The sequence below is a fragment of the Lachancea thermotolerans genome, assembly GCF_000142805.1.
Source record: "Lachancea thermotolerans CBS 6340 chromosome C complete sequence".
In the NCBI taxonomy this organism is placed as follows: Eukaryota; Fungi; Ascomycota; class Saccharomycetes; order Saccharomycetales; family Saccharomycetaceae; genus Lachancea; species Lachancea thermotolerans.
This window is the reverse complement of record NC_013079.1, coordinates 39,448-63,986: the sequence shown is the minus strand read 5'-3', so window position 1 is coordinate 63,986 and position 24,539 is coordinate 39,448. Positions and strand designations below refer to the sequence as shown.

General features: G+C 48.1%; 9 protein-coding genes across 9 annotated transcripts; 5 read left to right on the top strand and 4 right to left on the bottom strand.

Annotated features, from left to right (window-relative positions):
• Positions 1–262: 262 nt before the first annotated feature.
• Positions 263–1,486, top strand: MAK11 (Mak11p; the record flags this gene model as incomplete). Its single annotated transcript, XM_002552209.1, has 1 exon — positions 263–1,486. The coding sequence occupies one exon, from the start codon at positions 263–265 to the stop codon at positions 1,484–1,486; it is 1,224 nt and encodes a 407-aa protein (XP_002552255.1).
• Positions 1,487–1,584: 98 nt separating this feature from the next.
• LYS1 (saccharopine dehydrogenase (NAD+, L-lysine-forming)) lies at positions 1,585–2,703 on the bottom strand (the record flags this gene model as incomplete). The annotated part of the gene is made up of 1 exon (XM_002552208.1): positions 1,585–2,703. One exon carries the CDS (start codon positions 2,701–2,703, stop codon positions 1,585–1,587), a length of 1,119 nt encoding a protein of 372 aa, XP_002552254.1.
• A 1,743-nt stretch (positions 2,704–4,446) lies between these two features.
• CDC16 (anaphase promoting complex subunit CDC16) lies at positions 4,447–6,609 on the top strand (the record flags this gene model as incomplete). The annotated part of the gene is made up of 1 exon (XM_002552207.1): positions 4,447–6,609. The coding sequence occupies one exon, from the start codon at positions 4,447–4,449 to the stop codon at positions 6,607–6,609; it is 2,163 nt and encodes a 720-aa protein (XP_002552253.1).
• A 59-nt stretch (positions 6,610–6,668) lies between these two features.
• KLTH0C00550g (KLTH0C00550p) lies at positions 6,669–7,532 on the bottom strand (the record flags this gene model as incomplete). The annotated part of the gene is made up of 1 exon (XM_002552206.1): positions 6,669–7,532. One exon carries the CDS (start codon positions 7,530–7,532, stop codon positions 6,669–6,671), a length of 864 nt encoding a protein of 287 aa, XP_002552252.1.
• A 298-nt stretch (positions 7,533–7,830) lies between these two features.
• KLTH0C00528g (KLTH0C00528p) lies at positions 7,831–8,679 on the bottom strand (the record flags this gene model as incomplete). The annotated part of the gene is made up of 1 exon (XM_002552205.1): positions 7,831–8,679. The coding sequence occupies one exon, from the start codon at positions 8,677–8,679 to the stop codon at positions 7,831–7,833; it is 849 nt and encodes a 282-aa protein (XP_002552251.1).
• Positions 8,680–9,183: 504 nt separating this feature from the next.
• On the bottom strand, positions 9,184–10,008 carry NRE1 (sepiapterin reductase family protein; the record flags this gene model as incomplete). Its single annotated transcript, XM_002552204.1, has 1 exon — positions 9,184–10,008. One exon carries the CDS (start codon positions 10,006–10,008, stop codon positions 9,184–9,186), a length of 825 nt encoding a protein of 274 aa, XP_002552250.1.
• Positions 10,009–10,128: 120 nt separating this feature from the next.
• Positions 10,129–11,973, top strand: PAN3 (PAN-complex poly(A)-binding subunit PAN3; the record flags this gene model as incomplete). Its single annotated transcript, XM_002552203.1, has 1 exon — positions 10,129–11,973. One exon carries the CDS (start codon positions 10,129–10,131, stop codon positions 11,971–11,973), a length of 1,845 nt encoding a protein of 614 aa, XP_002552249.1.
• Positions 11,974–12,912: 939 nt separating this feature from the next.
• On the top strand, positions 12,913–14,625 carry KLTH0C00462g (sugar porter family MFS transporter; the record flags this gene model as incomplete). Its single annotated transcript, XM_002552202.1, has 1 exon — positions 12,913–14,625. The coding sequence occupies one exon, from the start codon at positions 12,913–12,915 to the stop codon at positions 14,623–14,625; it is 1,713 nt and encodes a 570-aa protein (XP_002552248.1).
• A 2,356-nt stretch (positions 14,626–16,981) lies between these two features.
• On the top strand, positions 16,982–24,529 carry KLTH0C00440g (KLTH0C00440p; the record flags this gene model as incomplete). The annotated part of the gene is made up of 1 exon (XM_002552201.1): positions 16,982–24,529. The coding sequence occupies one exon, from the start codon at positions 16,982–16,984 to the stop codon at positions 24,527–24,529; it is 7,548 nt and encodes a 2,515-aa protein (XP_002552247.1).
• Between the last annotated feature and the right edge of the window lie 10 nt (positions 24,530–24,539).

Sequence of the window (24,539 nt, the reverse complement as noted above, 5' to 3'; positions counted from 1 at the left end):
CAATTTTTACAAGTTGACAAAGAATTTGTTTCAGGGCTAATATGATCATTTCGTTCACCGTATAGTTACTGATATGTATATGCTGTTATAGAGTAAGTTGGTATTAAAAACTGGGCATTTGCTTCTAAGTTGTTCTTTGGCGCCAAAGGTGGATCAAAACCCAATCTTTCAATAGTGTCGTCGATTAATGATTTAAAGATAGAAAATTTTTGATGCGATGAGCTTCAACTCATACCTGTAAAAACCGAACACACAACCAGAGATGTCTCAAAATCAGTTCAGAATTGTTGTGGGATCATATGAGCACAACCTCTTGTGTCTATCCTTGAATTTATCCCTTCCCTCGCCGCTTTTTACTCCAATTTTTCATTTCCAGGCACACTCTCTGAGCGTTAAATGCCTAGACATCTCGAAAAGATACCTTGTGTCTGGCTCAAACGATGAGCACATTAGGATTTATGATCTTCAGAAGAGAAAAGAGTTAGGAACACTGCTTAGCCACCAGGGCTCTATCACCTCCTTGAAGTTTTCGAGAGGTGCTGCTATCCCCAATCAGGACGGTGACGACTCTGAGAAGCCAGTCACTCACGGCAACAGTAAGTGGCTCCTTTCTGCTTCAGAGGATCACAACCTTGTCGTCTGGAGGGTTAAAGACTGGGAAAATTTTGGTACTCTGAAAGGCCACTCGGCCAGGATCAATGATTTTGACATTCATCCATCAAACAGAATTGCCATTAGCGTAAGCGAGGACCATTCAATTAGACTATGGAATTTGATGACTGTGAAAAAGGCTGGCATCTTGAAGCTGAAAAAATACAACCAAAACGGCCAGTTTGTAAGGTGGTGCGGAGACAATGGAGAGTTTTTTGCCGTAGCTTTGTTGAACAAGGTTTTAATTTACAAGACTTCAACAGCTAAGGTTCACCGCGAGATCGATGTTGGGAGATCGACCATAATGCATCTCGAGGTTGAGAAAATCAACGACAAACAATATATTGTTGTGGCTCTTGGTAATGGCTCAGTGTCCATGTATCAGGGCGAACAGTTGTTTAAAGATGATGCGGATGAAGCTGAGGAGGCTGAGAAGACCGGCGACGCTGAAGAGACGCCTATAACCCCAGAGTACACCCTACAGGGCCACGCCACCCGTGTCAAAGACTTCAAATTTTACAGAAACGAGTTTGGCCACTACCTAGTAACAATAAGTTCTGATGGTAAAATTGTCGTTTGGGATATGTCCAATAGAGAGCAAGTTGCAGTTTATGATTGCGGAGAGAGGCTGAACTGTTTAGCCATATGTGACGAAAGTGTCGAGAGGTACGAGATGATGAAGAAGAGAGTTGCCGAGGAGGCCGACCTCGGAGAGCAAAGCGAGGTCGAAGAGGACACGGAAGACTTGAAAAGCATAATGTTGGGTACCAACAAAAAGAAGAGCAAGAAGAGCCGTTCTAAAAAGAACAAGAAAGTCAAAGTCCAACTTGAGTAAAGTTGGTAGTTGCATTTGTAGTCTATACTAGTAGTGTACATGTAATAAGAAATTTGAAGGAAGAATATCCTTGAAAACGACCTCCCAGCAGTCTTAGTTCAAAATTTGGATTGTCTTTCGAGACGGGCGCAGTGCCTGTAGAACAGGGCTCTGGCTCTCGCCCAAACTGGCGCGTTCTCTCTGTCAGGTAGCTGCTCAAGAGAAGGTAATAGGTCACGTGCGAAGAACTCCGAAGATTCTCTTGGTAACAGCGATGGCAAGTGGTCGATTGAAATAACAGAAAGCTTAGGGCCCTTAGTAGTAGGCACCAAAACGGTTGGCTTGCTGAACACAGTCGCCACGGTGTAAACAGGCACTGGGTTGTGGACATTGGTAGTGTCAGCAGACACGTCGACAATGCTCCTCAGTCTTCTGGAATTGGAATTTAGTAGAGTGGAGTTGATGAAGGGGGCGATGGGCTTGGACAAGTAGATACAGTTGATGAAGATGTCCGCCTGGGCAATCTCCTGGAAAGGCCCACCGCGAGCGGTCTCCTTCATATCCCACTTGATGATGTTCTTCTCTGGGATCCCAGCTTTGCGGAGCATGTCGATAGCACCAGAGCCGCATCTTCCTAGAGCACCGATGATCAATACCGTAGGCTTCTTAGCACCTTTCTTCAAAGCCGCCTGGTAGTCTTTGGTCACATCTTTAACTAGTTCTTGTTCGTTAGGGGATGGGGTCACGCCTGGCAAGTCCTCGCTGTCAGCATGAGTCTGCTTGAATGCCCAGTCCTTGAGTCCGAGAGCAGCTCCCGCGAACCCGGCGTAGAACCCGAAAGCAGCGACTCTTCTACCCTGGTCGTTTTCCAGAAACTCAAGATCGTACAAGATCCCGTGGCCTCTCTTGAAACGGCCCAAAACGTCTTGCCAGCCAGCCTGGTTCTTGTAACAGTGCGCGAACTGGATGTGCTCGTGAACCAATGGGAAGTTGTCCTCTGGCAGCTCTTTCAAGCCGATAATCAATCTGTCCTTGGGGGCATTTACCCAAGAGCCTTTGGGTACAATTTCGGCGCCAACCTTCCTGTACTCATCGATGTCAAAGGTTGATTGGTCACTTTCCTCGACGTAGATTTTGAAACCCTTTGAAAGCAGCTTCTCGACAGTGGTGGGCGTCAATGCAGCGCGGGCTTCTTGGTCTTTGGTTTCCGCTCTTAAATGCAAAATAACAGGGGCCATTATAAAAAGGTGTTTTGGATATTAAGGAAGCTTGTGGGCTGATATATTACACGCATGTTATGCAGATAGTTCCCAAGCCTGCAAGCTCGACTTTTATATGTCTTCCGGGCCTGCATTTACCACTTGACTCATGATACCCTTTCACTTAGTTCCACCGGAATTTCAAAAGATCTTTAATGCCTTCAACATTTGATACGAGCCATATACCGCATTTAGTCAGACCAGTCACTGCGCGCGCTGGGGGGCTATAATTCCATGGAAATGAACTAGAAGCTAGGCTTTCCTCTGTGCGAAGCTCACTTCTTGATGTTACTTCTTCTTAGGCTGTTGAGCCTTGTTCAGAAATGAGTATTTTATGTGAGCATTCTTGGAAACATCAAAACCAAAAACTCCACGCGTCTATAACGCAGCATTGTCCGCTCTGTAGTTGACAAGAAAGAACTGAGGGCCTTTGCACTTGAAGGTTAACTCACCTCTTTGAAGCTTGAAGTTTTAAACTCTTGATCTCGCTGCCTTGGGCAGGAGCTGGCTGCCAGATTTGAATGTGCATTCAAATACTTGAAAACCTCGCCAAACGGGAGCACCAACATGTGGCACGCCCTGCTAAAATGATCATGCAGCCTTTCAAAAACTCGTAGCATTTTTGCCGTCGAGCTTGCGGGTATTGAAGCATCTAGACTTTGAGGCCGCTTCCACTCAGAACTTTAGGCCCAAGAGCAGAGCGGTCGCGCTTTCGGATTACCTGTCGTTGCTGAAAGTGTCGGCAGAACTTACGCATCTTGTCTTTGTCTGTCCTGGGTCGCGTTTCCAATTGAATCACTACGATCAATGTTGGGTCTGTATAGCGCACATACAGCTACATTCTCATGATCTTTGGTGGCGCGATATCCTAAATATCAACTGCTCTGATGAATTTAGTTTTGACTTAAATTCCCAACTAAAGCTTGAAGACTGCCCATTGGATAGGCCAACTTGAGCCTTGGCTACAGCCCTTACAAAACTCTGAGTGCTTTTGGAATAGTTTTCGACTTTACTTCACCGTGCTCCGCATCTCTTGCTGGAACCGAGCATAACTTCGTCAGCCCTTGTTTGGTGAGCCAGCATAGACAAGAGGCCTGTTTAAGATGACGGAGACGTAGGGGAAAGCAACTACGAAGAAGCGTTTACATGGACAGATATTAGGTTTGCAACAAACACGAGCTCTTTTTAGATAACATCGGAAACCCGCCGCCACTTCTTGAGGTGCGCATTGGTAAAGTTCAACTTTGGCACGTGCGTTTAACCAAGTTATTGGAACCTGTTGGGAGTCCCTAGGTGGCAGCTGCTCGAACGTTGGACGCTCGCGAGCTAACTCTCCTGACTCTGGTTCCACAGCGGTTCCGCGACGCCGCGAAACCGTCGCATTTGTCCGCCGCCAGTTTGAAAAGACACCGATGTATGTTCTTTAGACCTTCAACAGTAAAAGCATCGGAAAGGCGCCCCAAAGTAAGTCCTTGCTGCTTTGGTCCTCAATGTTCAGAATTGATCAGATCATACACATTCGACGCGGCTCTACGCTGGGCTAAATGTTTTGGAACCTCTCTATCCCAGACGTGTACGTCGCTGGTGAACACCGTTGGTTTTGACAATAGAATAATAATATCTTAATTTTGTGAACTTCTTATATCACATCGATGACGGCATTGGCCATAAACAGAAGCAAGGTAGTTGGTAGGCAGTGAGCATCTTTTCCAAATTCCTGATATGTCTCGAGGCAATACACCGTCACAGCATAACTCAACGCTAGCGATCTCTCCATTGGTTGGAAGTAGGTCTCTACAAGTACCGCAACAGCGAAACGCTGCTAATGCATCGAGCACCCGACAATGGAGCGGAAGTCATAGAGCCGCACAGACTCCACATCACTCTGTTACGTATAGCCCTCTGGTGCAAAAAATACAGAACAACGCATCCTTAGCAACACCGGCGCCCGTGCAAGACCACGGCTCGACAGCAGGACTGTTGGCGTCGATGACCAAAAACGGGCTTTTTGGCCCGACCATGCCGTCAACGTTGCGTAAGGTTAGTATATTGGGTGATGCACGGCGCCAGTCGACGTCCATCGATAATGCGGCCAGCGACGCGGCAGGCGCGGAGGATCGAGTTGCCGATGATCGCCTTGTACAGGATATCGACATCGCTCAGCTGCCGGCGGCAGAAAAATTGAGACTCTGGAGACACGATTCTCTTATGCAGCATCAGTACAGGACTGCGGAGTATATCGGCGATAAAGTGTACGCCATGACGGGCGACCCCAATGACGCGTTTTGGTTGGCTCAAGTCTACTATAATAGCGGTTCATACATACGCGCTGTTGAGCTACTGACGCGTAACAATCTTGACACATCCAGTGTGATGTGCAGGTATCTCACAGCCCTTTGTTTAATTCAATTGAAGAAATACGAGGACGCGTTGGACATTGTGGGCGAAACAAACCCGTTTAGAGATCCGTTAGGGAACCATGTCAAAAACCAAGATGGAGGCATCAAGCTTGAGTCTTCGATGTGCTACCTGAGGGGCAAGATATTCTCAGCGCTGAATAATTTTGACAAAGCTAAAGAATCTTTAAAGGAAGCGTTGTTGGTGGACGTAAAAAACTTCGAGGCATTTGATGAACTGATTAGTAAAAATCTTCTCACACCCACCGAACAATGGACTTTTATATCTTCTTTGGATTTCTCTGATCTTGACGATAATGAAGAATTGATCAAGTCCCTCTACATCACTAAGCTGTCGAAATATTTGAATTTGGACCAAGTTCATAACGCGCATGAATTTTTAGGTGAAGAATACAAGCTTGATAATAATACGGATCTCATACAGAGCAACGCCGATACTCTTTTTACCCAATGCAAATTCTCAGAATGTCTCAAATTATGCGAAGAAGCGCTTGAAAAAGATGAGTTTAACTTCTCTATCCTGCCAATCTACATTTCTTGTTTATATGAACTGGGAGGTAAAAACAAATTGTTTCTCGTTTCCCACAAGATGGCAGAGAATTTTCCAAAGCATCCGATAACCTGGTTTGGTGTCGGAGCATACTACATGTGCACTAACAAGATCTCTGAAGCCAGGAAATACTTTTCGAAAGCGTCCATTCTTGATCCCAGCTTCAGCCAGGCCTGGATCGGCTTCGCGCATACGTACGCTGTTGAAGGGGAACATGAGCAGGCTGTGTCTGCATACTCAACCGCTTCAAGGTATTTTCCCGGAACGCACCTCCCTAATTTATTCCTGGGCATGCAGTACTTACTGATGGGAACTCTGCCACTAGCCGAAGAATACTTTGCATTAGCATACGACATTTGCCCATATGACCCCCTTCTGTTAAATGAAATGGGCGTCTTGTATTTCAAGAAAAACGACTACCTCAAAGCCAAGAGGTATTTGAAGAAGGCCTGGGAGGCAATTAAGGCTCTAGATTCGGAATCGAAGTCATGGATTTCGATACATACGAATCTAGCGCACACTTATCGTAAGTTGGGGGATAACGAAAGAGCCGTCAAGTGCTTCAGGCTGGTCTTGGAGACCACGGGAAAGGATGCAGACACTTTGTGCGCGCTCGGTTATGTGTATCTCAGAATGAATCGAATCGAGAAAGCAATAGATTCCTTGCATAGTTCATTAGCGTTGCGACCATCTAATCAGGCAGCGCAAGATTTGTTGAAGCAAGCGCTGGATGTGAATTTATCCACCGTTCTGGACGAAAGCCATCCTCTGGTTATAAGTTCAAAATTACAAGAACAGGGAACAGGAACAGCGTCAAAGAAAAGAACCGCAAACATATTGGATGTGCATGGCGTTGCTAAGAAATTGAAGCATGGACAAGACTCATCTGATGATGAGGATTCAATGGACCTCGAGTAATCCCAGTAACGTTAGGGCACTTGCTGTCTTATGGACGTAGTAGCCTATTTACAATTTAATTAGCATGATTGGTCATTATTACTAGACGAAGCCGATTTGGTCTTCTTTCGTGAGGACCTTTTCCCATGAACAGGTGGACCGCTTTTACTAGATGAATTTATTGGGCTCTTATCTTTCCGTTGGCTCTCTCTATCTCTAGATTCAGCCCTGGGTTGTGAATTGCTTTTAGTGCTATCCTTAGCATTACCTTTTAGTTTATTTTCATCGTCTGCTTGGCCTTTGCGCTTCTTCTTTTTGTTCTTGCCCTTCTTTACAGCCGCGTCTTTTTCTGCATTCGAATTGGGAGCGCTTGAGTGACCATGACCTTTAGTCGCAGCATAGCTTTGATCAGTAGGTTCAATTGGGTGACTCTCGGCCTTCTTACTTGCGCCGTTTCGCGTTCTGTTTCTCTTGACTTTCTTCTTTTTGTTGCTTTCCGTAGTCACGTCGGGTTCCGGAACATCCAGCAAATTAAAGGCAAACTCACCTGCCAGCTGCTCGCCTCCGAAGACAGTCAATAAGCCCTGGTCATCTCCTATTTTGTTAGTCCAACCCTCACGCCTCGACTTCTTTTTTGAAGAACTAACTGTCTGTGGCACCTTAGTCCTTTGGTTCGGCTCGCTACCGATAGTTAGTGACAATTTGGTATCTTTGATAATCAAGTTTACAAGTTCGTCAATGGATTCGTCGAGCAGTTCCTTGCAAAGCGACCTGCGCTTCGATTTTGTCCTCGATTTGGTCTTTCTGTTTGGCCTTTTGATAACGCGATCGTCACATATACAGTCTTTTTCGACAAGCCATTTAGAGTCCAGACAACTGGAGTCCGCATTCATGGTAGCGAAGTCATCTTCTAAAAGAAAATCGATAAGGCAGCCGTCATCCATCTCTTGCTCAAGTTTGTAGTTGACTTGTGTTGCCAAAGCCGTTTAAACATCAACCATGTAGGCCGTGCTACCTATGCACGTGTTGACAATGGAACCCATGAATTACGTAATGGGTTGGGCGAACATATTTGAGCAGTCTTTCCATGATGTTGAGTCAAGAGTAAACAGGCTCGCAAAATCGCTAATGCTTGTTTGACTCACACACGATGGGGAAGTTGTTAGCATATTGATATATTCTTGTTGAACTTTCAGTGCTCCAAACTATGTAAGTTTTCTATCCTTTTACTTTGAAGTTCAACTACAAAATCTTGTCTTTGACAGCCGCTTTGACTTGGTTGTACACTTCGTTCATATCGTGATCGCAGCTGACAGTGACGACCTTGCCCTGCTCCTCAAAATGCTTGACGACGGGCATGCTGGTGTCAATGAATGTTTTGAATCTTTTTTTGATGGATTCGACATTATCGTCGCTTCTGCCACTGGTCTTGCCTCTTTCAAGCAATCTTTTTAGCATGACGCTCTCTGGACAGTCAAAAAATAGAGTAAACTTGCTAGGCACGATCTCCTCTTCGAAGGTCACGGCTTGATCCATTTTTCTAGGAAACCCGTCAACGAGGAACCGTTTCTGGCCCTTCTCGTAGCTCTCCTGGATAGCCTGTTTGAGCAGAGCTACGGTCACTTCTTGTGGAACAATTAGACCCTCCTTGATGTAATGTTTGATGAGCTCTCCATACTTCGAGTTAGAACGGTTTTGCTCGGCCCGCAAAAGATCGCCAGCAGACAAATGTACAAATTGGAAGTCTCTAACTAGGTTCGCGCACTGCGTTCCTTTGCCCGCGCCAGGGCCGCCTAGAACAAAGATCACAGAAACTTCTTTTTCTGAGAAAGCAGGCCTCTGAGTTTTCTTGTCGTTTTCCTCCTCCACGAACGCTACTGGGGGGTTCTTCTGGTAGTTTATCGAGAAAAGGGTTGAGCCCAAGGCCAATGCGCCCATTAGCACCAATAGCTTGCCCCGAGACTTCGGTTGCTGAGAACCTCCATTGGACGAGTAAAAGCGTGCAGCGCGTGGCAAAAGAAGCTGGGAGGTTTTGACAGTTCTTAAAGCAGTTTGTGGACCAATGCGAGCCCTGAACGCTGTTCTGAGCATTTTGGTTTTTTTTCTTGTATCGAGGGACGAGTTGTTAGTTCTCGCCTGAGCATCTGATCGATTTTTTTCACCCGATTAAATAAGATATCTATATCTACGTGCTGTCCGTATAGACGTCTGAAACGCAAATTCACCATGGAGCCCAACTCAGCTGTTGGTTGGTGGCAACTCAGATTGTGTCACTCCCACTAATCTTGTACGTCCCCTTTCAAATAAGTGCTTAACAATATCGATAAGCATCATACTGCGATTGAGGGGAACCTTTGGAGCATCTCGAAAACCACGCAACCAAAGCTATGTTTCGTTATGCAAGCGATCCAAGTACATGGGGAAGCATACTTTGCGAAAAACCTGACCGATACATAGACCTGCAATTTGAAGCGACATCGATTCCGCAACACTTCAGCGAACTACATTTTTATCCACAAATCTATACCAGAGCATAACTAAACCAAGGCTCTGCAAAGATATGGGGGACAACTACGTAGAGGATTTTGAACAAATTTAGCGGTACTCTTTCAGGAGCTCATCATTGTAGCGTAGATACTTCCCGTTTATTGTCGCAGGAATGCCATGTAGAGCCAGGTTAGCATAGATTGTAGCCGGAATTTCAGGTTCCAAAAGTTCGTTCTTTTCTCTCAGATCAGTAAACCTTTTGAGAGCTTCAGGCGTCATATTCGGTGGTCCAAGCTCGTCCCGAATCGCATCTTGCATCTGCGTATTAACCACTCCGGGTGCCAGTGCCACAGTTTTGATCTGCGGCTCCTCAAGAGCCAGGATCTGAGCAAATTGGTTAAGCGCTGCCTTCGAGGCGCCGTAGGCCCCCCATGCATACTGTTTCTGGTTGTTAGTAGTTATCTCCTTAGCAAATCGATTATGGTGTTTATCACATACATAGGGCTTCACGCTGGCCCCAGAGCTTACAAGAATGACGTCACCTTGACTAGACTTCTTTAAACTGGGTAAAAGCTCGCTCACTAGGGATACAATGCTGAAGAAGTTCACATCGAACAACTGCTTCCACTGCATTACATCAGCGCGTGCGACACTTTGCACAGGAGCTAAAACGCCAGCATTAGCAATCACTGCGTCCAAGCTGCCATAGTTCTTGTTGATCTTCTTAACATAGCCAACTATCGCTGCAGTATCCGTAATATCAGCACACAAGTAATCAAATTTCCCCTGATGTTTTGTTTTTAATGCCTCGAGGTCGTCTACAGACCTCGCGATCCCTAAAACTTTAATGTCTTCCCCGCTGCTGCATAGTACATCCACAATTGCTCTCCCAATGCCTTTGGAAGCTCCAGTAACTAGTACCACTTTAGACATCCCTGGCTTGGCACGCTTGTTGGGGATTTAGAGAAACAAGTTGCCGAAAATTAATAACCTAGCAGTTTTGATAAAACTATAAAACTCCAAAGGCCCAAAGCGAAAAAACAAGAAACAGGGATGGACAAGGCTAACGCTGAGTGGGCCAAGGATATCCCTTGCAAAAACATCACAATATATGGCTTTTGCAAGTATGAAAACGACGGGTGCATCTTCAATCATGGTAGTACAAAAGCGAACGCGACTTCGCCGGGACCAAAGTTCAATGCGAAGACAGCATCCTCGTTTACGCCTTCAAAGGTACTTAATTCAAAGAATAGCACCTCAGCTGCCATAAAAGCAGAGAAGGTGGCCAAAGCCCTCACTACTGCTGTTGAACAGCCTACTACATCTTCGCCGTTGGCAATGAAGTCTGCACCCTTCACGGCGAGTTACAATCCATACGCCGCTAACTTCACCCCGGTCGGCTCGGCAGGAACTTCCACCCCTCCTCCAGCCTCATCATCTCACCCTGGTTTCAATCCTTACTCGGCCCCTGCCGGTATTAACAATACAGGGGATGCACCTATGCAATCTTCCGCAAGTTTCATTCCGGGTTCTCCTGCTCCGTTCGCCCAAGAAGCTCCAGGAAGGCATACCAACTTTCCTTCGATATATCCGCCAAGTCACTCCATCTTACAGTATCACCTGTACGCGCCTGACCCGCCGCTGCATCTTAAAGTGCCTTTAAAGGCTAACGAACGTACGCCAGAAATGCTGTTTATTCCGAACGATATAAGGGAAGAGCTACTCAAGAAGAACCAAGCTGCGTTGCAAGTCTTTCCTTCAGGAGGAAATCTGCCTGAGATTGTCGGCGATTATTTTGGTCTTGTCCCTCTAGAATTCCACAACAGAGCCTCCAATAAAGAGAGATACCAAGGCCACCAAAACTCTCTTTACAAGGTGTTCTCCAACTTTGATGGCAAGATTTACATTATGCGGCGAATTCATGATGTCAAAATCAAAGAAAGTGTTCAAATATTCAAACCGTTTCAGGATTGGAAAAAGCTTGTTAACTCCAACGTGGTGGGCGTTAGGGATGCATTCGTTACTCGTGCATTTAGCGATTCTTCTCTGTGTTTGGTTCACGACTACTATCCGCAATCCAGTTCTTTGTACGAAACACATTTTGTGAGCTTTAACCCGACACCAATCACACAAGATCTTTTATGGTCCTACCTTGTGCAGCTTTGCAGTGCTATCCAGGCAGCGCATTCTTTTAATCTCGCGTTCCAGAATATCTGCCTTGATAAGGTGATAGTAACGGGCAATCCTGGTCGCATCAAGATTGGTGATTCCTGCCTCCACGATATTTTGTATTTCCAAGAAGACACAGATGCTACCAAAGAACAACAAAAAGACTTTGTAGATTTAGGCACTTTGTTGAGGGACCTAGCCGCGAAGTCGACGGGATCACAAGACACTGACATTGAATCCCTTGTGGTGGACAACGACTTCAAGCAGGTGCTGAATTACCTGCTGGAGCCTAAGTCGCTCAAAACACTTCCGGAGCTAATGGCACTGTTTTCCCACAAAATTTTACCAGTCTTGAGCTCTTTGCAGACCTACGCAGAATACACGGAGTCTATTTTGGCCCGCGAGTTGGAGAACGCTCGTCTCTTTCGGCTAATGTGCAAGCTCAATTTTATTTTTGGGAGAATGGAATCGCGGATTGACATCAACTGGTCAGAATCTGGCGAAAAGTTTCCTATCATTCTCTTTTACGACTACGTTTTCCACCAATCTGATGAATCAGGGAAGCCCGTCATGGACCTAACCCATGTTCTCAGATGTCTAAATAAGCTTGACGCTGGCATTGGGGAGAAATTGATGTTGGTCACACCGGACGAGATGAATTGCTTCATAACAAGCTACAAGGAACTTAAAGACCTTATAGACTCCACCTTCAGAGCGCTTTCCCAGTAAGCAGGCAACTTCCTTTGGTTGGCCGGGTCCCGCACGAAGCTCCGACGGGCCCCACATGAAGCGTCGAGCGCTTTGTGACTCAGGATTATTCACGCGCAACATCCTAATTTCAATTTTCCTTCAGTGCCTTGCATCTACATAGACAGCCATCTACAGAATAATCACGCGCAGACGTGATTCCCCGCTTATTTTCAAGCTCCGCCCCCGCTCATGTCGCTACTTTTTTCGACGCCGCGCGCCCGGCATCGTTGTGATTCCAGTTAGTGGCTAAGGCTTTGCGCCACTTTAATTTCTTTTTTCGGTATGGTTGCCGTGCCAACGTGGATCGTCCGGTTTTTTTTGCATCTGGCGCAGGGGGAAAGATAATCCGGGCCCACGGGTGTGCTTCGAAAGGCATTGAAGCAGCGCCGGGATGAGAAGGGCTGTCGAGCATAGCTTGCCCGATCATTAAGGTCACATGTATTGCGAGGGAAATTGAGCTTGACTGTTCCAGGTTCTGAAAAGACCATTTCTTTGGAAAGGTAGTTGCTTGTTGTTGTGGCTTGGGGCGCACGGCTGTGCGGCTGTGCGGGGAAAGTAATTTCGGTGAAACTTTTCTGGCGAAATATTTTGGCGAAACATTACGAAATCCGATTATGGCATGCGTTTAATTGCTTTTTTTCTCCGCAGTTTTTCCGGCTGCGCCTTGATATCGCCCAGAAAACGTCGTACGATAACTCAGGGTCCCCCGCGAAATTAATCCGGGTGTGGAGAAACTTCAAGCCCTGTGAAAAAATTTTCCGGGGAAACGCGGGTCGAAACTCTGGTAGAGAGAACGCCTCGACGAAACGAAAACTGTATAAAAGCGAGGGTTTTGCGAGGTTGAGATCGATCTCTATTGTCTTCATTCCCACTCATCATCACAGAACACATTATCATTATCAAGACACTTGCTTCACAATGTCTTCAAGCGCTACGCCTATGAACAATAGGTCGAACAACAACACGGACCTGGCGATTGCCGGAACTTCCACGAATTTGGACTCGCAATCTGCCACGCCGTCCAACAAAATGAGCGATGATGCTTTCGACATCAAGGGTTCTCCAGCTGCAGAGGCTCATGAGATTCCTCAAAAGCCGCTCTCAGAATACATTCTCGTCATGTGTCTTTGTCTTATGGTTGCTTTTGGTGGATTCGTCTTTGGCTGGGACACGGGTACCATCTCGGGTTTCGTTAACATGACTGACTTCAAGCGCCGTTTTGGTGATTATAATACTACCACCGAGGAATACTATTTGAGCAATGTCAGAACAGGTCTAATTGTTGCCATTTTTAACATTGGATGTGCCGTTGGCGGTCTAACTTTGGGCCGTCTTGGTGATATGCAAGGTCGCCGTTTGGGCCTAATGGCCGTCATTTTGGTTTATGTCGTTGGTATCGTTATCCAAATTTCTGCTAGCGGCAAGTGGTACCAATACTTCATTGGAAGAATTGTATCTGGTCTAGGTGTTGGTGGTATTGCCGTTTTATCGCCCACTCTCATTTCAGAGACAGCACCAAAGCATTTGAGAGGAACATGCGTATCTTTCTACCAGCTTATGATCACTTTAGGTATCTTTTTGGGTTACTGCACAAACTACGGAACTAAAACCTACACAAACTCTGTTCAATGGAGATTGCCTTTAGGCTTGTGTTTCTTGTGGGCAATTTTCATGATCGGCGGAATGGTTTTCGTGCCTGAGTCGCCTCGTTACTTGATTGAAAAGGGTAGATTTGAAGAAGCCAAGCGTTCCATTGCCAAGTCCAACAAGCTAGATACTGAAGACAGCGGTGTTTTGGCTGAGGTTGATCTAATTAATGCTGGTGTCGAGGCTGAGAAATTGGCTGGCAACGCCAGATGGGGCGAGCTCTTCTCGCCAAGGGGCAAGATCTTGCAAAGAGTCATTATGGGCTGTGTTATTCAGTCTCTCCAGCAACTAACGGGTAACAACTACTTTTTCTACTACGGAACCACCATCTTTCAAGCAGTGGGTCTAGATGATTCTTTCCAAACTTCTATTATTCTCGGTGTTGTCAACTTCATGTCAACATTTGTTGGCCTTTACACTGTTGAGAAATTCGGTCGTCGTAAGTGTCTATTGTGGGGTTCAGCTGCTATGTCTGTTTGCTTTGTGGTCTTTGCCTCTGTAGGTGTTACCAAGCTGTATCCAAATGGTAAAGATATGCCAACTTCCAAGTCTGCAGGTAACGCCATGATCTTCTTCACTTGCCTTTTCATCTTCTTCTTTGCTACCACCTGGGCTCCTATCGCTTATGTCATTGTGTCTGAAACTTACCCACTGCGTGTGAAGAACCGTGCTATGGCGATGTCTGTCGGTTCTAACTGGATTTGGGGTTTCTTGATTGGATTCTTTACACCATTCATTACATCCGCGATTGGCTTCTACTACGGTTATGTTTTCATGGGCTGCCTTGTTTTTTCTTTCTTCTACGTCTTCTTCTTTGTTTGTGAAACCAAGGGTTTGACTTTGGAAGAGGTTAATGAGATGTACGAGGAAGGTGTGCTTCCATGGAAATCCGAGAGCTGGGTGCCAGCCCTGAGAAGAGACGAATCCTACGATGTTAACGAGACCCACGAGGACGGAAAGCCATTTTACAAGAGGTTTGTGTAAAAGGCGATTAATAAGCATTTTCGACGCACTTTACGACCATAAACCAAAGGATTGCACTGAAAAGCCTCCAAACTTTTAGGATACTTTATAAAGAGAATATACTACAACAGTAATAACACTTTAACTTTAATATTGCAATTTCAAGCCAACGCTTTCAAGCTCAGGAACTAAACTACTAGACAAGTGCTTAAGTTACGCACTACACTACTGTTTCTTGTTATAAGAAGCAATAAATAGATTGATGCTTGATGGTCGCACGCTGTTGGAGTCTGTGCATAAGACACAAATACCGGAGGCCTATTTTCATTATTATTTTGATTCTTAGAATCTGCGTGGTCAAATGGCACCTGATTTGAACAAAACATTAAGAACATAAGGAAAATGAAAACATCTACGAAAAAGATCACGTGCACCAGACTTTTCGTCAAGTTTCCCGAAAGCATCATTGTCATAGCGCCTCCGTAGGAACAAAGATGAAAGGGCCCGGTTGTTCTCGTCTCTTTTTGAAAATTTTTACGGGGGGAATGAGATTCATAGCTCTCGAAGTGTTTATATGAAGACAGGAATTTTCCTTAGTCACATGCTTCTGAGCGTTCAGCCGTGCAAGAGCGCGTCGAAAGCCGTTTCCTATTCAGGGCCGACTCACAGCCAAGTGCCGTGCCTACAATGGGTGTTGGGGTCCCCAAAGCGTAAACAGTGGCAAGCCTTTTTGGTTTGTTTACGTTTATGTTTTTCTAAACCGTCACATCTTGTATCCTGCAAACAAAGCGCAGAAACATTGAGACTTTTCGCATCGCTTAAGAAACGCCGAGCGGGCCTCTTGATCCTAACGCGGTAAACCTCAAGGCGTTGGCATACGAGTTTTTCGCGGCTTCCGCATAAATCAATACAAAACCAGGTGAAAGGGGACCGCATATATGAAAGCCGGGGTTCGGTGCAACACAACATTCCCCTGAGAAGCAAGTCAAGTCAATTTCTGCATAATGCAGCTTCCAAGAGAAAAATCCTCAAAACACGGTGAACGGCCGTTTTTACCGTTAACTGTGCTAAGATAAGCTCATCCCGTTCCCTTAGCCTGGGCTACACTCTGCTCGCTTCGCTCGGCCAGGGGACGTGATCTTGCTCAGCAGATGTTGCCACCACCCAAGGCGTTTGAGCTCAGGCTCTTGCTTCTTTTTTGAAAATTGAGTGCTTTATCGGCAACAGGGATCTCATGATTGACTGTTCTGTAAGCCGCCTTTGACGATGTCGAAAACTGAAGAGGCATGATTACTTAATAGAGAAGCCATGCGCTTGGTGCTTGTGGACGAAGCACCTAAACCGTTAAAAACGGAAGATACCCCGAAGATTGCGACGAAGCGGCCACCTTGAAAACGAATGGCAGAGCCGCATGCATTCGCGGAAACAACGCACAAAGTGCTACGCTCGTTCCCACGCCCTTGACCCCGGACATGTTTAATAGACTGCCTTCGTGTCTGGGCTTGCTGTGAGGCTTTCGCGATCGAGAGGATTTTTCTGCATCTTGAAGGCACCGTATATAGGCACGTGTAGGCAAAGTACTGCTAAGTTACGCAGCATTTGCACCGTGATGTTATAGCCATGAAAAACCGTTTTTGATCCAGCATATGCACGTAAAGGTGAGTTTTCGTGCATGTTCCTTGCATAGCGGTGGCTTGAAGCGCGAGAAACAGCGAGCGCCGTTGAGGCGCTCCTCAAGCCCCCCTCATAATACCAACAACGCAAGGCGAAACTCTGCACAAACAGTGTTTCTTTGAGGCTTTCAGGAGCCGATTGTAAAATGAAGGCTGATGTGGCAATTGTGTAACAACAGCTCTTGTACCGCTAATCCAGGATAGTGTCACAGCCGCTTTCTTAGTTATCCGTAGACTATAAATCGAGAAATGCGTCGAAAGGGTGAACTTTCTTCTTCCAACCTTCTTCGGATATGCATGGAACCTGAAAACCGATGCATGCACAGACTCGGTGCGTGTTGCCTATACCGATACCGTCATCGTGCATACAGTCCCAGCGGCCAACAGTAAAAAAGAGCATGTATGACGAAAAGCACATACATAACGGAGTGAAAGTTTTACCGGCCCGTTGTTTGATGGTTGACGGAGGCCTATGCAAAGAACTGATGCAGGCTCTCCATGGAAGCGTCATGCGTGAAGAAACCGTGAAGGCACAACACTCAATGCGCTTAACGCGCTCTTTGGTTAGTGACGATGGTGCATGGCTCCGGCTTCCGTAAATAACAAATGATGACTTTTAGTGGCTCGCGCGGAGTTCACGCTCTCGCGCGGCGTGAAATCTGAGCTCTTTTGACAGTATATAATGGGCCTTCTCGACCTGCTTAATGGTACGACATCTCATTAGAATTGATACCACGACCTCTTACGCGAACATGAGCTGGCAAACATTGTGTCTTACAGTGTCAGCACTCCTGCTGAACGCTGTTTGCGCAAAGGACCTCGGCAATGTTTTCACAAGCCTCAGCTTTGTAGGCTATTCAGACTACAACTATGCTGTGGACAAGGTATGGCGCGCGGACCTTGACTTCGCAATTACTCCTGAGATGAACGTTCAGATGGGCGACACCTTCCAGTTGGTGGCTCCTAACGTCTTGAAATTCTACCCTAGTAGAACTATTGGTAGTTCAGGGTATGTCGAAATTAAGGATGCTAGTGGCTCGATTATTGCCAACTGTTTGATTCAAAATGGCTTCCACGCTTCGGCTCAATCTACTCTGGACTGTTCAATCAGTAAGACGGACATTTACAAAGCTAGCGGTTCCCTCTCTATTGACTTTGTCGTCAACTTCGGTGGTTCTGCAGACTCAACTGCGCTGAAGGCTGCCAGCAGTGTCTCCAAAGGCAAGAACACTCTCACCTGGAATGGCTTGAGCGCAACCGCCAACTTTAACCTCCCAGGCAGTTTTACTTCTGTGAGCTCTAGCAACTTCAAAAGCTACGATACCCTTTTTCCCAACCGTGACAACCTGCAGGAATCTTTTTACTTGGGTAACACCTGCAGTTCTACGTTCTCCGACACCATCAAAATCAGTTATAGCGGTACTCCAAGCAACAACGGTCAGCTGGCTTCTTGCAGCGATATTCAAGTTCATATCGCAAAGTCTTTCAATGACTTCAACATGCCAGTCGAGGCCAGGGCTCTTTCCTCAAACTCTTACACGCTCTCATGCTCCGGGAGCTCCATTACAGTTACTGCTAGCAACATTCCAGCTGGGTACCACATCTTCATCAACGCAAATCAGTTAATGGACCGCTCTATTTCCAATGTTCAATATGTTAACAGATACACCGAGAGCATGGTTTGCAACGGTAAAACAAGTACAAACCAATACCCTCGTAGTATCACCTTTGTCGGTGGTTCCGCTGAGGGTTGGGGCTCTCAAGAAACTCTCCAATGGTATACCACGACTACAGGGTGGACTGGAAGTTACACCACTACTGTTACCTCGACAACTCCTGTCATTGGTACGGATGGTGCCTTGACTCCTGAGCCTATCATTGTTATTGAGACTCCTACTAAAGCTTTGACTTCCACGACTTATACCCCTTGGGGCGGTTCCGAAACTGTGACATACTCAACCGCGACCACTACATTCACTGGTCCTGACGGCATCCCAACCACTGAGACGATCTACTACGTCGAGACCCCAACTGTTGGTATTGAGTCCACCACCTACACTCCATGGACTGGCTCCGAGACTGTTACCTACAACACCGAGACTACTACCTTCACTGGATCTGACGGTGTTCCAACTACTGAGACTATCTACTACGTCGAGACTCCAACTGTTGGCACTGAGTCCACCACCTACACCCCATGGACTGGCTCCGAGACTGTGACTTTCTCTACTGAGACCACCACCTTCACGGGCTCCGACGGTGTCCCAACCACTGAGACGATCTACTACGTCGAGACTCCAACTGTTGGCACTGAGTCTACTACCTACACCCCATGGACTGGCTCCGAGACTGTGACTTTCTCTACTGAGACCACCACCTTCACGGGCTCCGACGGCGTCCCAACCACTGAGACGATCTACTACGTCGAGACCCCAACTGTTGGTATTGAGTCCACCACCTACACTCCATGGACCGGTACTGAGACCTCCACTTTCTCCACCGAGACTACCACCTTCACTGGCTCCGACGGCGTCCCAACCACTGAGACGATCTACTACGTCGAGACTCCAACTGTTGGCACTGAGTCTACTACCTACACCCCATGGACTGGCTCCGAGACTGTGACTTTCTCTACTGAGACCACCACCTTCACGGGCTCCGACGGTGTCCCAACTACTGAGACTATCTACTACGTCGAGACTCCAACTGTTGGCACTGAGTCTACCATCTACACCCCATGGACCGGTACTGAGACCTCCACTTTCTCCACCGAGACTACCACCTTCACTGGTTCCGACGGCGTCCCAACCACTGAGACGATCTACTACGTCGAGACTCCAACTGTTGGCACTGAGTCTACTACCTACACCCCATGGACTGGCTCCGAGACTGTGACTTTCTCTACTGAGACCACCACCTTCACGGGCTCCGACGGTGTCCCAACCACTGAGACGATCTACTACGTCGAGACTCCAACTGTTGGCACTGAGTCTACTACCTACACCCCATGGACTGGCTCCGAGACTGTGACTTTCTCTACTGAGACCACCACCTTCACGGGCTCCGACGGTGTCCCAACCACTGAGACGATCTACTACGTCGAGACTCCAACTGTTGGCACTGAGTCTACCATCTACACCCCATGGACCGGCACTGAGACCTCCACTTTCTCCACCGAGACTACCACCTTCACTGGATCTGACGGCGTCCCAACCACTGAGACGATCTACTACGTCGAGACTCCAACTGTTGGCACTGAGTCTACTACCTACACCCCATGGACTGGCTCCGAGACTGTGACTTTCTCTACTGAGACTACTACCTTCACTGGATCTGACGGCGTCCCAACCACTGAGACGATCTACTACGTCGAGACTCCAACTGTTGGCACTGAGTCTACTACCTACACCCCATGGACTGGCTCCGAGACTGTGACTTTCTCTACTGAGACCACCACCTTCACTGGCTCCGACGGCGTCCCAACCACTGAGACTATCTACTACGTCGAGACTCCAACTGTTGGCACTGAGTCTACCATCTACACCCCATGGACTGGCTCCGAGACTGTGACTTTCTCTACTGAGACCACCACCTTCACGGGCTCCGACGGCGTCCCAACCACTGAGACGATCTACTACGTCGAGACTCCAAGTGTTGGCACTGAGTCTACCATCTACACCCCATGGACCGGCACTGAGACCTCCACTTTCTCCACCGAGACTACCACCTTCACTGGCTCCGACGGCGTCCCAACCACTGAGACGATCTACTACGTCGAGACTCCAACTGTTGGCACTGAGTCTACTACCTACACCCCATGGACTGGCTCCGAGACTGTGACTTTCTCTACTGAGACCACCACCTTCACGGGCTCCGACGGTGTCCCAACTACTGAGACTATCTACTACGTCGAGACTCCAACTGTTGGCACTGAGTCTACCATCTACACCCCATGGACCGGTACTGAGACCTCCACTTTCTCCACCGAGACTACCACCTTCACTGGTTCCGACGGCGTCCCAACCACTGAGACGATCTACTACGTCGAGACTCCAACTGTTGGCACTGAGTCTACTACCTACACCCCATGGACTGGCTCCGAGACTGTGACTTTCTCTACTGAGACCACCACCTTCACGGGCTCCGACGGTGTCCCAACCACTGAGACGATCTACTACGTCGAGACTCCAACTGTTGGCACTGAGTCTACCATCTACACCCCATGGACCGGTACTGAGACCTCCACTTTCTCCACCGAGACTACCACCTTCACTGGTTCCGACGGCGTCCCAACCACTGAGACGATCTACTACGTCGAGACTCCAACTGTTGGCACTGAGTCTACCATCTACACCCCATGGACCGGCACTGAGACCTCCACTTTCTCCACCGAGACTACCACCTTCACTGGATCTGACGGCGTCCCAACCACTGAGACGATCTACTACGTCGAGACTCCAACTGTTGGCACTGAGTCTACTACCTACACCCCATGGACTGGCTCCGAGACTGTGACTTTCTCTACTGAGACTACTACCTTCACTGGATCTGACGGCGTCCCAACCACTGAGACGATCTACTACGTCGAGACTCCAACTGTTGGCACTGAGTCTACTACCTACACCCCATGGACTGGCTCCGAGACTGTGACTTTCTCTACTGAGACCACCACCTTCACGGGCTCCGACGGCATCCCAACCACTGAGACTATCTACTACGTCGAGACTCCAACTGTTGGCACTGAGTCTACCATCTACACCCCATGGACTGGCTCCGAGACTGTGACTTTCTCTACTGAGACCACCACCTTCACGGGCTCCGACGGCGTCCCAACCACTGAGACGATCTACTACGTCGAGACTCCAAGTGTTGGCACTGAGTCTACCATCTACACCCCATGGACCGGCACTGAGACCTCCACTTTCTCCACCGAGACTACCACCTTCACTGGCTCCGACGGCGTCCCAACCACTGAGACGATCTACTACGTCGAGACTCCAACTGTTGGCACTGAGTCTACTACCTACACCCCATGGACTGGCTCCGAGACTGTGACTTTCTCTACTGAGACCACCACCTTCACGGGCTCCGACGGTGTCCCAACTACTGAGACTATCTACTACGTCGAGACTCCAACTGTTGGCACTGAGTCTACCATCTACACCCCATGGACTGGCTCCGAGACTGTGACTTTCTCTACTGAGACCACCACCTTCACGGGCTCCGACGGCGTCCCAACCACTGAGACGATCTACTACGTCGAGACTCCAAGTGTTGGCACTGAGTCTACCATCTACACCCCATGGACCGGCACTGAGACCTCCACTTTCTCCACCGAGACTACCACCTTCACTGGCTCCGACGGCGTCCCAACCACTGAGACGATCTACTACGTCGAGACTCCAACTGTTGGCACTGAGTCTACTACCTACACCCCATGGACTGGCTCCGAGACTGTGACTTTCTCTACTGAGACCACCACCTTCACGGGCTCCGACGGTGTCCCAACTACTGAGACTATCTACTACGTCGAGACTCCAACTGTTGGCACTGAGTCTACCATCTACACCCCATGGACCGGTACTGAGACCTCCACTTTCTCCACCGAGACTACCACCTTCACTGGTTCCGACGGCGTCCCAACCACTGAGACGATCTACTACGTCGAGACTCCAACTGTTGGCACTGAGTCTACCATCTACACCCCATGGACCGGCACTGAGACCTCCACTTTCTCCACCGAGACTACCACCTTCACTGGATCTGACGGCGTCCCAACCACTGAGACGATCTACTACGTCGAGACTCCAACTGTTGGCACTGAGTCTACTACCTACACCCCATGGACTGGCTCCGAGACTGTGACTTTCTCTACTGAGACTACTACCTTCACTGGATCTGACGGCGTCCCAACCACTGAGACGATCTACTACGTCGAGACTCCAACTGTTGGCACTGAGTCTACTACCTACACCCCATGGACTGGTTCCGAGACTGTGACTTTCTCTACTGAGACCACCACCTTCACGGGCTCCGACGGTGTCCCAACCACTGAGACTATCTACTACGTCGAGACTCCAACTGTTGGCACTGAGTCTACCATCTACACCCCATGGACTGGCTCCGAGACTGTGACTTTCTCTACTGAGACCACCACCTTCACGGGCTCCGACGGCGTCCCAACCACTGAGACGATCTACTACGTCGAGACCCCAACTGTTGGTATTGAGTCCACCACCTACACTCCATGGACCGGTACTGAGACCTCCACTTTCTCCACCGAGACTACCACCTTCACTGGCTCCGACGGTGTCCCAACCACTGAGACTATCTACTACGTCGAGACTACAACTGTTGGCACTGAGTCTACCATCTACACCCCATGGACCGGCACTGAGACCTCCACTTTCTCCACCGAGACTACCACCTTCACTGGTTCCGACGGCGTCCCAACCACTGAGACGATCTACTACGTCGAGACTCCAACTGTTGGCACTGAGTCTACCATCTACACCCCATGGACCGGCACTGAGACCTCCACTTTCTCCACCGAGACTACCACCTTCACTGGCTCCGACGGCGTCCCAACCACTGAGACGATCTACTACGTCGAGACTCCAACTGTTGGTATCGAGTCTACCACCTACACATCTTGGACAGGCCGTTTCACGAGCACATATTCAACAGATGTTTTGACGTTCACTGGCTCTAACGGTGTTCACACAACGGAGACGTTGTATTATGTGGAGACGCCAAATCTGCCATTCTTCCCTAACACATCCGTGATATTCTCAACCTCCACTGCCTCTGTTCCTACCCAGATCTCGACTTCTTCGACTGTCTCGATATCAACTCCAACGGTAGCTTCCACTTCAGGCACCTCAGTGTTGTCGTCTACATCGTCTTTCGAGGGTTCTTCGAGCTCCGAAATGACGAGCATGCCTACTGTGTCTTCCAGTGCAACCTCGGTCCCAGAATCCAGTAGCTCCTACCCATCATCTAACAGCCTTCTGTCATCGACTCACTCCTACTCCCAGGAATCCTCGGTTACGACTTTGGCTTCAACGACCTTCGGTGAAAGCTCTTCCAGCTCCAGTGCGATTACAGCTTCTTTTGAAACAAAGCCATTGACATCTCCAGAGCCTTCTACTTCAAGCTCTTCAAGTTCATCTGTGTTCTCTTTGGCTACTGAAACTATCACTCACGAGAGTTCAACTACCGTTTTGACTTATGGTTCGACAACCACTTTGATGCCATCAAGCTCGAGTGTTTTGTCAAGTGCTTCCTCTGGAACAAACTCAGATGTCACAAGTACTTCTACCGAGAGAAGCTCATTCAGCCCTTCAAGTTCTTTCGTTGAGATACGGCCATCTAGCACTTTAAGCGCCTCTACTGAGACAAGTCCTTTTGGCACGACAACTTCCACTGCTGACAGAAGCTCTCATACCACAACAAGTGCCTCCACCGCAACAAGCTTGACTGATAGCCAGACTTTCAGCGCGCCGGGGCCTTCATCCCCAGTTATCTCTGTTACGACGGAAACAGTAACCGAAAGCGGCTCAACTACTGTGGTGGTTTCCACGAGCACAAGTGAATCTGACACCAGTTCTCCTTCCAGCAGTTCAAGCGCCTCTATCCAATCCACTTCTACCATTCTAACTTCAACCGAACCAACAACTTCTGCTCCCTCTTCAAGCGCTTCAACCGTTACATCAGACAGAACGGAGACGACTTTCGCTGAGTCTACCCCTGCTTCATCCTCTGGCATCACGTCTACCACCGGTGTGACGGAGACGGCTTCTGAGGAAAGGTCAGTCACCCCTTCGTCTGCCACTGCTTCTGCTTCATTGGGTTGGATGTCCAGTGAAAGACCTGTCGGCTCCACAACAACCGAGCCAGCACAGCTTTCATCTAGCATGGTAACTCCTGTTGAGTCTGCCGCGTCATCGGGAACTTCATCTGGTCAGGCTTCTGTCACAACTAGCGATATCGTGACCCCTCTTGAGTCGAACACTTTGTCAGGCACTTCCTCTACAGTGACACCTGCCATCACTACTGGAACCCCAAGTTCTACGGCAAGTGTTACTAGCGAACAGCGCAGTTCTCTAACTACGTCAAGCAGCGCTATTATCTCTCTATCAACGGCGAGCGTCTCTCAGTCATCAACTTTGCAGAGCGTTTCTACTTATGAAGGCGCAGCAAACAAGCTTGGCTTGGGCTTGCTCTTCGCTCTCCCATTGGCATTAATTTGATACCCTTGTG